We start from the raw sequence: 16,909 nt of genomic DNA on the forward strand, positions 1-16,909 counted from the left end.
AGCGTGGAATATTTAAAATCAATTAAATTTTTTTCATTATATTTAGAAGAAAAATTAAAAATGCCGAAACCAAATTTGTTAATTAAGAATGTACCACAGTGCAAACGCCGGGATTATAAATGATTATTTAAAATGGAGATTTGTGTAAAAACTTACAAATTGTGTAGGTGTGAAGCATATATTTGGAGAAGAGGAAGCATAATGAATAAAATAGAAGATACGATTTTAACTATCCAGTTGGAATTCCAGATTGGAATTCTCCAATTATGTACTTGTTACGATGCCAGTGACAACTGCAGAAACAGAACGATGTCTCTCTGCATTGAAACGTATCAAAACTTTCCTTATGGGCCATTCCACGAACATACGCCTGTTTTGGATTACTTCGACAACGAATATTTTACTGTGCAACATAAAAAGTACTAAAGTAAATGGCGCTAATAATTATTCCAATAAACAACAATGTAATTTGCAATTTACTTTCGTTTTTCTTATTTTGCACAGTAAAATATTCGTTGTCGAAGTAATCCAAAACAGGCCTATGTTCGTGGAATAGGGTATAGAATAGCTATGGGCCAGGATCGATTAATTGCACTCGCAATGTTTTCAATAAAAAAAAAAATGATTCAAGAAATTAAAAATATTACTGAATTTGTTTGTGAATAATTTATCTAAAAAATAACAGGCGACTGACTTTCGTTACAAAACTTGCTTGTAACATTTAAACACTAAATTATAATTTTAAGTCAATAAAATACATTATTTATTGTAATTTTTAATAAGGTCCTTTGATTTCTACAATTTGAAGACACTCAAAAACCTTTACCTACGGAAATAGGGTCTCAAGGTCTTTTTATATGTTAACATTATGTGTGCACCCCTAATATTTTACACCAGGTGCCGCCACTGATATAGACTATCTGAAGTGGAAAGTAGTTTTTTCTCCTGAAATAACGTTTTTAAAAAATACTCAGAAGATTTTACAAAAAACTGTGTTCTACATTTACTTAAATTACTACATTTAACAGATACCAGAATTGTGGTGCCAAATGTGAGCTTATGACCCAAGGATAGTACTAAAAATTTGTAACCGGAAGTGACATATTGCAAGTGCTGAAATAGTGCATGTGACACATCAATCAATATATCAATCAGAGCGTATTGAAAAGTCGAGCTCGAATATTTACTTCCGGTTTTGATGTCATTTTCGATTAAAAAGTACTTACCGGAAGTATATCAAAAATTACTCAAAAGTAGTGAAATCCGTATATCAATTCACATAAAGTTACACGAAAAGTTCAAATGCCGACTTCCGGTTCTACTTCCGGTCACGTCGGGTAAAAACCTAGGATATCTTTAAAATCAATAGTCTACAATAATAGAGAGTTATTGCCACCAGCAAATAAAGGATCCTTTATTACAGGATACTTTAATAAAGGACAAATACAGGACGGGTCTAAAAGAGTGGTATTACAAACGCAGTTAAAGAATCTTTTATTTTGACAAATGACATGAAATATTTTTGTAAATATAAAAATAACCTATAAAATTCCATTTGTCGATATAAATTAAAATAAGATAATTGAAGCGTAAAACGTTAAATTTAATTATTTTGTCATTTAAAGATGTTTAGAGAACAACATAATATATCTCATAATACTCATCGTTCAATAATATGGAAGTGCAATAAATTGGAAATACTATTTTAGGAGTTTTTAAATACTTTTGCATTATGGGTATATGTAATGGGGAATTTCTGGAGAATATATTATTAGGGAATAGTGGATATCCATCCTCAACTACAACTACCGAATGACACCATTCCAGAATTTTCATACAGAAGTTGTGTTTTTATAATCCATCACAAATCCCTTCAAGAATTGTTATTGAAAGAACATTTGGTATACCATATGTAGTGAGATGCAAGTTACCTTTTATTCAAAGAATAATATCAGCTTGTTCAGTTTTACATATTGCAGTAGTACATAATAGAGAAAACGTTGAAATACTGGCAAATGAGTGTGCTGTTGATATTGATATAGAAGCTGTGGCAGTACATTTTCAACCAGGAGCTAATCTAATGCGACTAAATTGTGTGTGTGTTTGTTTAAAATTATTGTTCGACATTTAAAGCTAGCGCTTAAACTAATTTTATTTTTATTGGACTGCAGTTTGTTAATAAATTTATAAATAAATATAAATATTATATTGGTGACTGATTTTAAGTATTTTATGATCATTAGCAGGTTTTAAATAATAAATTTATAAATATATACATACATGCTATTGGCGTTTGATCTTTTATCCATTATGGCCCTCTCTTTCTTTCTTTTCACCTCTGGATAACTAGTTATCAGGAAGTTTATCTGACAGATTAGATACTAATAGATATCTGACAGAGAAAAACTTCCCGTTAACTAGTTATCCGGAGCTGAAAAGACAGATACTAAGGATACTGTTATATAAACTTCCCAATAATTAGTTATCTGAAAATGAAAAGACCTCTAATCTGTCAGATAAACTTCCCGATATACAAAAAGATAATAGAAGAATTAAGCTTTATGCTGGTTTTTATTAATTTTTTTGGCAATGTTTAAATAAACAAATACTGATGGCATGAAATGGATCACGAACAAGGAGGAATGAAGAAGGAATTGGAGATTGTGTTTACCATTAAACGCATAAAACTGCAGTATCTGGGACACATATGATTAATCAGCACCGTTACTCCCTGCTGCAGTACATATTGCAAGGTACAGTCAAAGGTAAGCGAAGACCTGGTAGAGGGAGAATATCAATGGAACTGTTTCGAATCGCAGCTAGCAAGGTTACGATTGCTATATGATTTCCAACATTCGAAACGGATAAGAACCAAAAGAAGAAGATGGCATGAAAATGAAAGTGTATTAATACTTTTGATTAAAAACTTTATAGATTCTAATCTATAAAAGATTAAATTTTCAAAAATAAATACTTGAACCTTTGTTTTATTTTGTTAACCTGTTGTTATATATCTGTTGAATAGAACTCTATTTTGAATCTAGAATTTTAACAAATCCTAACTTTCATTAAAATTTATTGATCTTATATCTTCAATCTCTTATATCTTCAATAAATATTTATTTCTATAGAAAAATGTAAAATATATTGAGTTTAATAAATGAGTTACTGATATTTTAAGTCTGATCATTGTAATTAGTAACAATTTAAAATTATTTACATAATATTCCTTTTTACAACTTCTTGTAATAACTCAAGCTTCAATAAAATGTTCTTTTCTATATTCGTTTGGGTCAAAACATCAATATTCTATATCTCAGAATATTACTTAGAGGTGTTTTTAATAAATAAAACCCAACATACAACTTTAATGATGAAAGTTTAATCAAATATCAATCCCACAATACATAAATTATCAATCCAAAGAAGCGACAAGATAAATTCAAAATACAAGTGAAGTTAGACCTTTCTTCACATTTTTGACACGTTATGTCAAAATAAAGGAACTTTTATTAAAAAAAAGGTGTCCTCTAATTTTCCTTAAATACAGGCGGCCTGTATTTTATTAAAAGACAAAAATAAAAGACGCAATACTGCGCATGCTTATATGTCAAAATAAAGGATCTTTTATTACAGGTCGACTTAAAAGACGTTGGCAATAACTGTCTAATGTCTACAATATATCGTTTAAGAACTTACTTTGAAATAAGCAGAGGATTTTTGCTTTTAATGAGCATCTTAATCTCTTCGTGGGTTAGATGATAAATCAGGTCCTTATGAGGTAATATGCCATTTAGGACCATCTGAATACTTAAGTTTTTGTAAGCTTTTCTTAGTTTATCTATGGCTAGCACCAATACTGACTTGGTTTGTTCCCTGATACCCACTGCAACGCGCATTTTTTTTAGAAGAAACTTAACAAGAAATCTGTAAGAGCAGAAAAAATGTACTTGTTTATTAAGTATATAAAAATAAAAAAAATATGAAAAAAAAATTTTTAAGAAACGCTTTTCTTTAGTTACGAGTGACTAACTTTAAAAATATTATAAAAAAAAATCAACTAAAAAGCAAAAAATAAAAAAAATTTAAAAAATCTAACACATTCTTCATCGAATAAACGGTTTTCGCCCCACGCTTTTCTTTAACGAATGTGTTCGATTTTTTCAATTTTTTTTATTTTTTGCTTTTTAGTTGATTTTTTTTATAACATTTTTAAAGTTAGTCACTCGTAACTAAAGAAAAGCGTTTCTTAAAAATTTTTTTTTCATATTTTTTTATTTTTTACTTTTTATTCTTACACTTTTCAAACATTAAAATATATCGTCATGTTTCTTAAAATATGTATAAAAAATATGATGTACTAACATGAAAAGTAGTCGGAATGGGCAAAAAATTTGAAATTTTATTGTTTATTTATGAAGCATACCGTAAAAAATTAAGGTAAAAAATGAAATTATGTATAGTTCATATCATTAGCTACAACACGTAAAAGTTTCAAGTTTTCACATTGTAAAAAACAAGAGAACTTAAGCATTTTCCATTAAAATTGTTTTTTTTTTATTTAAACAATTAAAAAACATAAAAAAAATTATTTTTATTGATTATTCGTGTATTGTTCCCGCAAATGCATATGTCTGCAAATTTTCATTCATTTGCATTGGAGAAAAGGCACTCAAATTAACGTCTAAAGATTTGACGCAAAATATTGAACCAAATAAAAGCGTTTAAAAATAAAACTTATTTTTGGGGAAACTACAATTATTAGAAAACAAAATTAGGAAAACTGGAAAAATTAGAGTGGCTCAGCTAGGCAAGTAACGACCGATGATGGGGTTAACACTAAGAGTTATCATGATAAGAGCCAGAAGCCAGAATGACGCTAGGTGTTGGTGTAGCACAAGGAAAACTGGTCAATTATGCATAGAGGAAACCGAGTCGTCAACAACGTGAAAACGTGGATGGTAACCAGGGATCTTATGCTGTCGACCGAGAAAACTGAAGCTGTGATCCTATAGACCATTTATAGTTTTTGTCCTGGAATAAGAAAGGATCTTAGCTTCCAAAAAAGTGAAATACTTTAGAGTAGACCTAGATCCGATCCAAACCTTTGGTGATCACGTGAAATACATCGTTCGCAATAAGACTGAGGAGAGAACATTGGTGCTGACAAGGATTATGCCTAACGTGGGAGGACCAGGGACTGCCTAAAGGAGAATTTAATGGAAGTTGTCCCCTCTACTGTATTTTGCACGGCACCGGTATTGAAATAAGTGCTTAACGTCAAGAAATATGGAGGAATTCTAGAAAAACGCCCAAAAAGAAGCACTTATAATCACTTCTAAAAAAATAATGTGTATTACGCATCCACGTGATGAGGAAGGAAAGGGCGGAAAGGGCGGAGAAGGATCAGCAGGAGAAAATAGTGGCTAGGAATAGCAGCAAAATATTGCAGACTGGATGAAGTGCAATGACAGAGACACAAAGACAGTAATTACTTTTTTACTAAGTTCATAACAGGCTCCTTCAGGGCCTACGTAGAAAAGATAAGGAAGGTAGCGGATAGAAATTGCACAAAATGTGGAGTGTCTGCCACGGTCGACACTGTGTATTCAAGTGAAGTGAGAGTGCAGAATCTTCAATCAGGACAGAGAAACTTATTGCATATGATGGTAGGTAGGGTAAGTGCAAGTACCATAATGCAGACAGCAATAATAGCCCAGTCGGCATACCATTTGACCTTGCATTAGGAGCTGCCCCAAATTTTATTCTTCTAATCTTTAGGGGTGGGGGGGTCAATAGTAATATAAATTTAAAATCTCGACTGAATTTGACCGTTACGTTAACCGCCATCTTGATTTTAAACGAGAACGGCTTTTGCTCAATATCTCCGCCATTTTCAACTTTTCGACAAAAAATATATAAACTCAAATTGTTGAAAATGCAATTTTCTATAATTTCATTTATTATAATTTTTTTCGTGCGGTCCATATTTTCCGAGTTATGGGGAAAAACAGTGACAGTTAAAGCATAATTATTGATTTATTGAATTATCTCGTTTATTATTACTTTTACAACAAATTTTAACCTATACAAAAATGAAGAGAATTAAATTTTGTACAATTTTGATTTATTTTCATTTTTTGATAAAATCAATATTTAAGGTAGTACGTATGCGGTAAAGGCACGAGCGTAAGACCCGATTGATTTTAAAGCAATTGTTTTTGTTAAATATCTTCCCATTTTCACCTTTTCGACAAAAAGTGTAGGGACTGAAATTGTTGCAATTACGATTTACTACAGTTTTTCGAGAGAACCAGTGGCGGGTCTAAGAGGGGGGATGGGGTCCCCCCAACGGGGTCCAAAATTAAAAAAAAATTGTTGAAATATTAAAACATGTTAGCTGACATGAAACTTAATTATCGATAGACAAATTCAACCAATAAAACCCGCTAGTTAATAAAATTAAGTGAACTTAATGCATATAAGATATTATTTATGTCTTTTATGTACTTAGTTTGGTTGGTTTTTCATTGAAAGTTTCAAAAATTGTATAAAATATCATTCTCTTTATTTTTGTTTAGGTACAATTATGTCGTAAAGTTAATAATAAATGAGACAATTCAATAATTATGCTTCCCCTCCGCTTCCACTATTTTCCTCCTTAACTCGGAGAATATTGATCGCATAAAAAAATTGTGCAAAACAAATTGTAGGAAATTGCGTTTCCAACAATTTTAGTTCCTACCGTTTTTGTCGATAAGTTGAAAATGGCGAAGATATTAAGCAACAACGGTTCTCCTTTAAAATCAATATGGTGGCTAATGCAACCGTGGAATTCAGTCGAGATTTTAAATTTACACTTCTATTGATCTCCCCTCAAGAACAGAATTATAAAATTTGGAGCAGCTCTGAAAAAAGATTCAATTCAGTAATTATGCTCCCCCCACCACTTTTTACTAGTTTCCCACTTAATTCGAAAAATATCAACCGCATGAAAAAAATTGTTAAAAAGAAATTGTAGGAAATCATATTTGGAACAATTTAAGTTGAAAATGGCGTAGATATTGAACAAAACAATTGCTACAAAATCAATCAGGTCTTACGCTCGCGCCATTATCGCATACATATTAACTTTAGCAAAAAAAATGAAAGAAACTAAAATTGTGTAGAATTCAATTCTCTCTATTTTTGAAGAGAAAAATTTTTGTCGTAAAGCTAACAATAAACGAGATAATTCAATAATTATGCTCTATTTATATATAACTGTCACTATTTTCCGCTATAACTCGGAAAATATCGATGTCACGAAAAATTTGTAAGTATAGAAATCATAGAAAATTACATTTTCAACAATTTTGGTTGTTATACTTTTTGTCGAAAAGTTGAAAATGGCGGAGATATTGAGCAAAAACGGTTCTCGTTTAAAATCAAGATGGCGGCTAACGCAATGGCGGAATTCAGTCGAGATTTTAAATTTAGACTACTATTGAGCCCTCCTAAAGATTAGAAAAATAAAATTTGGGGCAGCTCCAAATGCAAGGTTAGGCCTGTTATTCGTCTAACCCATGGACGTATAAATAAAGATCTTTATTTATACGTCCATGGTCTAACCCGACTGGACTATTGGGACCGTGCAAGTTCGGCAAAGCGACCCCTATTTCTTCGCTCTGCAACTTTATTCGCACTTTTAATTATTATATTGTCCAATTATATTAGTCCTGGTTACTGGAAAATTGTCAAGGCCATGGCCCAAAAAAATAATAAGAAGAAAAAATAAGATTCAGGTTATGCTATCAAAACGTAAACAATTGTATGTAGTAAATAAAATTAGTTATTAAAATGCAGTACTGCAAGGAAAATACAATTAAGGTGATACAGTAGCGATCAACAGGTAGCAAAAACGCGTTCCAAGATTGCGGCTGTAATTTTGAATATTTTTTCGAGATATTTGGCACACGTATTCGTAATATAATAAAGAATGGCGGTACAGAGCCCAATTTGAAAAATATATTAATATGTGGAAATTACTGTGTAATTAAATACAATATTAAAAAAACGAGCCTGTACCGCCATTAAGAAGGACAAAAAAATACACTTTCTTCAAATAAACTTTTTTATCCGATGCCTAGATTTTGTGTCATTTTGGAACTACTAATGAAATAAAAAATTTTAGTAGTTCCAAAATGACACAAAATCTAGGCATCGGATAAAAAAGTTTATTTGAAGAAAGTGTATTTTTTTGTTCTTGTTAACGGCGGTACAGACTCGTTTTTTTAATATTGTATTTAATTACAGAGTAATTTCCACATATTAATATATTTTTCAAATTGGGCTCTGTACCGCCATTCTTTATTATATTACGAATACATGTGCCAAATATCTCGAAAAAATATTCAAAATTACAGCCGCAATCTTGGAACGCGTTTTCGCTACCTGTTGATCGCTACTGTTTCCTCTTAATTAAATTTATCTTTATATAATAATTGCATATCATATCAATATTGTGGAGCAATATATTATTTTTCTGCTTCAATGACAGAAGGTATAATATATACGTCAATTTGACAATTTCAATTGACAATATGAATTATTTAAGGTAGTTGCAATATTTATCCGCGACTCGCGCACGGTCGTTTCTCGTTTCCCTTCCAAGTACTTGCACGCCGCGAATAAGGTAAAATACTGAATACAAGGCAATTCACGTGGCAGTAACTCAAATTGTCAGAAATAAGGAAAGGCAGTATAGCCCGAAATAAACAGTACCGAATCTGAAACATAGGTTTCTCTTTCTGCACGCTGTCATACCCAAATTAACTTGTATAGATATTTTCTGCCTACTTCTTCTGAGGTGTTGAATTTTATAATGAATAATCATTGAATAATATAATATATATAATTAAAAAGACATACCTTGTCATAGAACTTCTTGGTGATTTCAAATTCTTAATAATTTCATCAATATCCATTCTATTCTTTTCTTTTCTCTCTACTCCTAAATTTGCTTGAATCATTGCGATTACTTGTGACGGATTGTCATTCCAAGTTTCTTCCATTATTTCAAACTGTTTAAGTAAGTATAAGTAAAAAATAAAAATATTTTAATTGAGAAGTTATTTTAAAATTAAATTAAACTGGCCAATGTGGTTTTTTTTGAATTCACCTGATCTGTGCGATCATTCGAAATAGAAAGCAATTGATGATATAGATATACACACAGCGGCAAAATTAACGGAACACCTTAAAAATGGGACATGTTAGATGTTTCGAATTTCCTAAACCTGTTGTCCGATTTGAGAAAGGACCCCGCAACACTCCTTATGGAAAAGTGGTCCTGGTCAAATTTAACGAAAATTTGGTAAATGATACTTTTCGATGTGTAGATTAAAAAGTCCATGGGACCTGGGTCTGAATAACTACTATTCTCGAGTTACAGCCTTCTGAAGTTATTGGATTCGAGTGCTCGGTTTACGTTAAGTGCACTGATTCACGGTCAATGCATGTTGTATATGAATTCGTAGTCAAAAATAGATGCACTGAGATTCATAAGAGTTCGAATATTTTCTACGTTTTGGCAAGCCACAAAACACCAAATTTTCATTTCCTACACGAAGATGTATGAGCCTGCAGAAGAATCGATTAGCAGGTACTACTATACCTGTGAATGTGGTGCGAGAACTGTGGGTACTTGTGCTCATATAGCCAGTGTGTTATGGTTTTTAGGCTTTGCAAGACATCAACTTAATGTTAAGTATCCTGATAGGTCGTTAGTTAACACGACATATGATGCATCTAACCGAACTCAGCAAAATCTTATCGTACAGATAGTCAAAGATGATTTAAACCCGATTTTTTCATAAATAATTGTAATTAATATTTAGCATTTACTAACTACCACGTACTTTGTTTTTTTCGTATTGAGATCAAGTCCATGTTCTCTACTTCTCTTATATCTGATATGCGGGACAAGTTTCATGTCAGCTAATGAATTTTTTATGTTCCGACAAATTTTTCTTTAGTTCTGGACCGTATTATGGGAGCAATTCTCCCATTCTCCCCATCTCCTAGATCTGCCACTGTTCAGTAGTATTCAAAAGATAAGGCGAAACTGCAGCTTAGCTGGTATTGCATAACTCTAAATTTTTCATGAAAACATGATAATTCTTATATCCCTCTAGTAGCACATTTATCACACTTCCTTAGTTTTTTGAGGACTTTTCGGATGTTTTTTGAAGAGTAAAATACGATGCATTTATTTTTGACAACGAATTCATATGGAACACGCACATATGTATGAAGAAAATTAGTTACTCTTCTTCCAATAATAGCTATTTGTATAACAAGGGAGGAAAGTGCTACTTTTCCTCCCGAGAATGAAGTTTACTGCCCGACGCGTAGCGGAGGGCAGTAATCATTCAAGGGAGGAAAAAGCACTTTACTCCCACGTTATACATATGGTTTTTCCACCTTCCTCAAATAACAAGTCATTTTTTGATTTTTACTTAATTTATTTATGTAGCTAACCAACAAAATTTATTAAAACTAAAACTAACAAGTAGGTAGAATATAACTGTCAACTGTCAAATATAAGTCAAATTATTAATGTAAACATTGTTAAATCAAAATAACAATTTACTGTTTTTTACCATTCTGCAAAATACAGAGTGTTTTATAAATAAACGTTAAAATGTATAGATGCTTACGTAAAAATGTAAGATATTGTACAGGGCGTCAATAAGTTATATTTCATGAATGAAATACCATGACGTCACTTTTACTTTTCCTCCCTAGGGAGGAAAAATATTTTCCTCCCTAGGGAGGAAAAGTACAACTTTGCTCCCTACAATCTGGTCCGGAAAAGTATACTTTCGGTAGAGGTAGGTGGAAATAAATATTTTCGTTAACTTGACCGTGAATTAGTGCACTTAGACCGAGCACTCGAATCCAATAACTTCAGAAGGCTGTAGCTTGAAAATAGTAGTTATTCAGACCCAGATCCCATGGACTTTTTTAATCTACACATCGAGAAGTATCATTGACCAAACTTTCGTTAAATTTGACCGGGACCACTTTTCCATAAGGAGTGTTGCGGGGTCCATTCTTAGTATGTTATAGCCTTATTATTTAAGAACATCGTTGTAATGATATTGTTGCTAGATAGATAAGTGTCATTTTATACCGGGTGTAACAATCATACTGTGTTTTTTCCTTAAAGTTCGGAACACTCTGTGGAATATTCTAGCATAGGTACTTATATAAAATATTAAAATTTAAACTTGATTGTAGCCTCAGGCTTTCTTAACATTTTGATTTTTAATTCATTCGCATACGTTCGATAATAAAAGAGATAATATGCACTTTTATATTACAAATGAGGTATGATTTTTGGTCTTGATCAATATCATTCCAAATCTCGAGAGCTACTGTTTCTACTTCTTGTAAGGTTCTAGTAGGTGGCAAACGCGGTCATAGTCTTCTGCCAATAAATTATGTCACATAAAATTTCAAAAGCAATGGCCAATTCAATCTGTCCAATGAGTTCCTGAGTTCCTGATTCAATCTGTCCAATAATGTACAATAATATTGCCTATCGACAGTTTTGCCTTTTCAGTACCTTTGCAACAAAATACAGTAGCTGTAACCTTTCTGATCCACTGAACCACTCTTGGTCACTTCGGAGCTTTTTTGCCGGTTTCAGTAAAATGCCGTCCGTTTATTCTGTTCTCTGGTACATAGTAGTTTATCCAGGTTTCACTACCGTCAACGGTTATAACTATTATGGGAACATTAGCCCCGTTATATTTATTCAGATTTTCTTTTGTTTCCTTCGCCGATTTATTTCTCAAATAGTAATGTTTAAACGAGAGGTCAAAAATCAATTTTCTTTTTATGCGTCATTTTTCCAAACATGTCAACTTTATAGCTGTCAAAAATATACTAATACCAAATACTATTGACTGTAATCAAATACTATGGACTGTAATACATACAACTCTTGACATAGTTGGATGTATTACAGTCAATAGTATTTGCTGTAATACATCCAACTCCCACAGAAATCTTGAAGCACGTTGCCACTAGCGCCACTGTCGGCTTGCGGTGAAACTACGTTGTGACAACGTAACATTTGACGTAAACATTCAAATTTAATTTTATAAATTTTTGAATAGCAAGCTAATTTTGCTAAATTAAATTAAAATAAAAATAGTTCCAAACATTTATACAAAAACAATAATAAAGCAATTTTATAAATGTAAGGTTAGATTGCTCTGGTTATCACCGTAGACCGCCTAGATGGCGCTATTTTTTTGCTTCCTCAAATGTAATGGGAAATGTCAAGAGTTGTATGTATTACAGTCCATATAGTATTTGCTAATACCTACGTACGCCTAAGAAGGTTTAGAACTAATTATTTTTTATATTTCAGGGCTGTAATCCTCGAAGGAGCGTGGGAAATATAATGATAATTTAAAAATAATGAAATAATTATTTTTGGTTTTCTATTTATAGTTAGAAGCGAATCCAGATCATTCATCTCTACAGATAAAGGCACATTGCTATAATATTCCTAGATCGTATAAATATTATATGAACTCTATTGGAAATAAATTTAGTCATTGACTTCACATAGTTTAAATAATACCTAAACTAGATATACCTAAACTAGATAGATATCCACTATTACCTCTCCTCTACTACGATGACCATGTTTTTCCATGAATTCCGTATATAATGCATAAGCTACAGGACAATTATTCTTTAACCACGTTACACCTTCTGGCGCATAAATATTTTTAAATGTTTCTTTACTGTCTGCGTTTTTTAGGGTAGACGCTATTTGTTCTAAATATTTTGGAACTTCCGCAGATATTACGTCCTCACAAGACGAAAGGATTAGAGCAAAATCAGAGATATGGTCGTCGGTGATATCTAAAACAAATTTCCTAATAAATGTTAAAATAAATATGTTTTAGTATAGTCACTTAGCTGAGATATATTATGTAAATCACCAGACCCGCACGGTATTTATCCAATGCTGTCACAGAAGGGAAATATAGGGTCATAAGGATAGTTTTTATGTCTAAGACTAGCAAAAAAGGATAATGTCTGATGTTATTTTTACAGAAGACTGAAGACTCTAGAAAATTGTTTGATGGAGATGGGCACATTAAGGATGGTCTATTGGATGAAAATTAGATATCAGATACAATATCAGTATTTTTGCAAATGAGCTGCAGAATATCGTACAAAAGAATATATATTAGAATACTAAGGGTGAGCTGGGTGATAGAGGAAGCATTCAATAACACCATTTTCACTTCTTCAGATATTTCGCAGCTAATATTTACCATTTCTCGCTGATTTCAGTAGGATTTGAGATTACTTATATGTCTTGTTCGTCCTGAAAGGCTTTCTGTTTCTAAAAATTTTTATCAGTTTAACTCAATCGCAGGCTTTGTTGTAGTCTACGAAGCATATGTAAAGTTCTGGGACAATATGTGAGCACCTTTGAGTGAGAACATTAAAAGCAAATAGTGTTTTTATATTACCTTGTTTTCCTTCGAGGATAATATTCATCGTAAGCATTTGATAAAAAACAGATACTCCGGTTGTATGGGAATGGCATCTAGCAATTTCTTCTACGTTAGTTGCCAAAGCTCTATCAATTTTGTCATATAACTCCTGAAGTGATGCTGTTTCAAAGTCCAACGTTTTAACTAGGTTTTGAGCTCTTTTATTAATGTCGTGATTTTGCCAAGCACATTTTATGGACCAAAGTAGGGTCCTAAGAGTATCATAACCCGTTGAGCATTCTCTAATTTTGTTACATATATCATTTAAGTTCTTGTCTATCACTCTATGGCCAAATATAGCTAAATCTACAGTTATGGAAGATACTTCTATATCTTGTTTAGTGTTCATATGTATACCCTGAAAAATTAAAATATTGACATAAATTTTTCAAGGTTTTCTTTCTATTGATGTGGTTCAACTAGTCTAAGATACCACTGCAGAATTACTACGTTAATATAATAAGTTATTAATACTTAGCTAATTAAAATCACATTTTTATACAGAGTGTCCCAAAAGTAGTGGAACGGTCGCATATTTCGCGAACTAAACATCAGATCGGAAAACAGAAAAATACATTTTCAATCATTTTCAGAAATCTATCCAATGACACCAAACACCAACCCCCACTACACCCCCTGGAGGTGGGGTGGGGGGTAACTTTAAAATCTCAAATGGAAACCCCTAGTTTTTCTTGCAGATTTGGATTCGTTACGTAAAAGTAAGTAACTTTTATTCAAGACATTTTTTCGAACTGTGGATAGATGGCGCTACAATTGGGAAAAACGATTTATCCTGATATCATAGGTAAATTATAGAAACGGTCTAATATCTCGAGAAATACACTTCCAAATGAGAAACCAAAAAAAAAGTTTTTAATACTTTTCGAAAACCTATCGAATAACACTAAACATGACCCTCCAACCCACCCCTAGAGGTGGGGTGGGGGGTAACTTTAAAATCTTAAATACCAACCCCCACTTTTTCTTACAGATTCGGATTCGTCATGAAAAATTAAGCAACATTTATCCGAAACATTTTTTAGAATTGTTGATAGATGGCGCTTTAATTGGAAAAATACGATTTATTAGCGCCATCTATCAGCAATTTTAAAAAATGTTTCGAATAAATGTTGTTTAATTTTTCATGACGAATTCGAATCTGCAATAAAAGTGGGGGTTGCTATTTAAGATTTTAAATTTACCCCCACCCAATCTCCAGGGGGTGGGTTAGAAGGTCATGTTTGGTGTTTATCGATAGGTTTTCGAAACATATTAAAAACCTGTTTTTTGGTTTCTCATTTGAAAGTGTATTTCTCGAGATATTAGACCGTTTCTATAATTTACCTATGGTATCAGGATAAATCGTTTTTTCCAATTGTAGCGCCATCTATCCACAGTTCGAAAAAATGTCTTAGATAAAAGTTGCCTACTTTTACGTAACGAATCCAAATCTGCAAGAAAAACTAGGGGTTTCCATTTGAGATTTTAAAGTTACCCCCCACCCCACCTCCAGGGGGTGTAGTGAGGGTTGGTGTTTAGTGTCATTGGATAGATTTTTGAAAATGATTGAACACGTATTTTTAAGTTTTTCGATCCGATGTTTAGTTCGCGGAATATTCGACCGTTCCACTACTTTTGGGACACCCTATATAAATTTAAGAATAGGATATAGTTATTTTCCTAACAAGTGCAGAAAGCCATACTTTTCCGCACGCGACTGCAGTTTGCCGATCGACGCGAAGCGGGAGTTCGGCAAGCAGTGGAGTGCGGAAAAGAGACTTTCTGCAAGAGTTAATCAATTCTTAATCAATTAATTTAATTAATATGAAAATACATACACAAATTAATTCTTTGACAAGGTTGTCAAAACCAAACTTTCAATATAATTAGTTAGCATGACGACGATCTTCGTTTCCATGACGATGATTCAAAACGACTGTTATTGTCTACGGATTTGACTTTCGAATATTATGTCAAAATAATTTTATTTCATCGAATTGTCAGTAGTAATTGCACAAGAGCTATAAAATTATCGAATTTTTTTCGAGTGACACTGTGACAGTTTTAATTTCACGACCCGAAGGGAAGTGAAATTATGTCAAAAGGTCATGAGGGCAAAAATTCGATAATTATTTTAGAGATCGAGTGCAATTTGTTGCGATTATTTCATGAATAAAACTGTTCAAAACTTTATTGTAATTTATTTATGTAAGTACAAATTAGTACAATTAAACACACAGTTGTTATAAATATTTGACGGTTGAAACTCATCACTTTTATAATTTTTAAAACATTAATTGTCATTAATGTCACTGCATGTATTTTTTCGTAGCAACGAAGGGCATCTGACGTAATATACTTGACGACGGGATATTATCAAAAATTATCAGTTTAATTTTAATTTCTGTAGCTTTCTATTGGTCAGAATCTCCTATGAATGAAATAATCGCGTTAATTTCGTTAAAACAGGAACACAATAAGATACATTTGAAATAAAATAGTAAATAATATCTAAATATTAGTTTATTGCATGTATTATAATTATTTTGGGGCCATATTAAAATATCTACACGCGTGCGGAAAAGTAAAACGCGTGTGGAATAATAAAACGCGTGCGGAAAAATAAAACGCGTGCGGAAAATAAAACTTTCTAAACTAAAACGCGTGAGCGAAAGCAGACATTTTTGCACGCTCGTAGAAAAAATATATTAATAAACAGGTTGCCAGTCAACAACCAGTCTGGCCAATTGGCTCTGCCACAGCCATCTTTTAGAAAAAAGGTGGCAAGTCAAATATGGGCGCAAATAGTTTTAATTAAATTAATAGTAATTCATTTTTGAAAAAAAACTTCGTTGGTGACGTAGATGCATATTTTTTATATCAAATTAAACGTATTTTTCTTCTAATACGATGGTATAAGCTTCTCTGTGACAAAGGGGCCGCAAATTAGAGTTGCCAGCTGTTAAAGATAGAGATAAAATGAAAAAAGCTAGCGCGCAACGCCAGTGGTTTGCAAGGTTGATGACAATGTTTTGCCGGATTTATACTTAATTCACACCAGTCCTCACCAATTTCGGCAATGTCCTCATGACTAACTCACTCACTCGCATTTGCGCTGCCTCTCCTTTGACTTCCGTCCCAAAACCGACTTTCTGGGAAGCGCCGTGCAATGGCAGTAGCATGATCAGCGGCAGCGCGAGTGAGCTAATTACACATTTACGCTATCCACTTCCCTGCCCAATTCCCTGTCCAACAGGACTGAGTGTAAATCCGGTATTTGATGGCGAATGTGAGTTGTTAAAGCAGTTATCTTTCAAGCCAGTTGCGTGCTGGCTCTC

At 32.6% G+C, this 16,909-nt stretch overlaps 1 protein-coding gene across 3 annotated transcripts in view; it reads right to left on the reverse strand.

Annotated features, from left to right (window-relative positions):
* LOC114349493 (uncharacterized phosphotransferase YvkC) overlaps window positions 1–16,909 on the reverse strand; it is a 118,587-nt gene that overhangs the window by 19,397 nt on the left and 82,281 nt on the right. For 2 of the 3 annotated variants that reach the window (XM_050643848.1, XM_050643849.1), the window contains exons 14-17: window positions 13,548–13,929; window positions 12,683–12,927; window positions 8,911–9,062; window positions 3,700–3,927 (exon numbers count right to left, since the gene is read on the reverse strand). In XM_050643848.1, coding sequence (XP_050499805.1) covers window positions 3,700–3,927; window positions 8,911–9,062; window positions 12,683–12,927; window positions 13,548–13,929 — 1,007 coding nt within the window. The remainder of the gene's footprint in view (window positions 1–3,699; window positions 3,928–8,910; window positions 9,063–12,682; window positions 12,928–13,547; window positions 13,930–16,909) is intronic. The other variant, XM_050643850.1, reaches the window with a different exon arrangement.

This window comes from Diabrotica virgifera, chromosome 2, assembly GCF_917563875.1.
Source record: "Diabrotica virgifera virgifera chromosome 2, PGI_DIABVI_V3a".
Classification (NCBI taxonomy): domain Eukaryota; kingdom Metazoa; phylum Arthropoda; class Insecta; order Coleoptera; family Chrysomelidae; genus Diabrotica; species Diabrotica virgifera.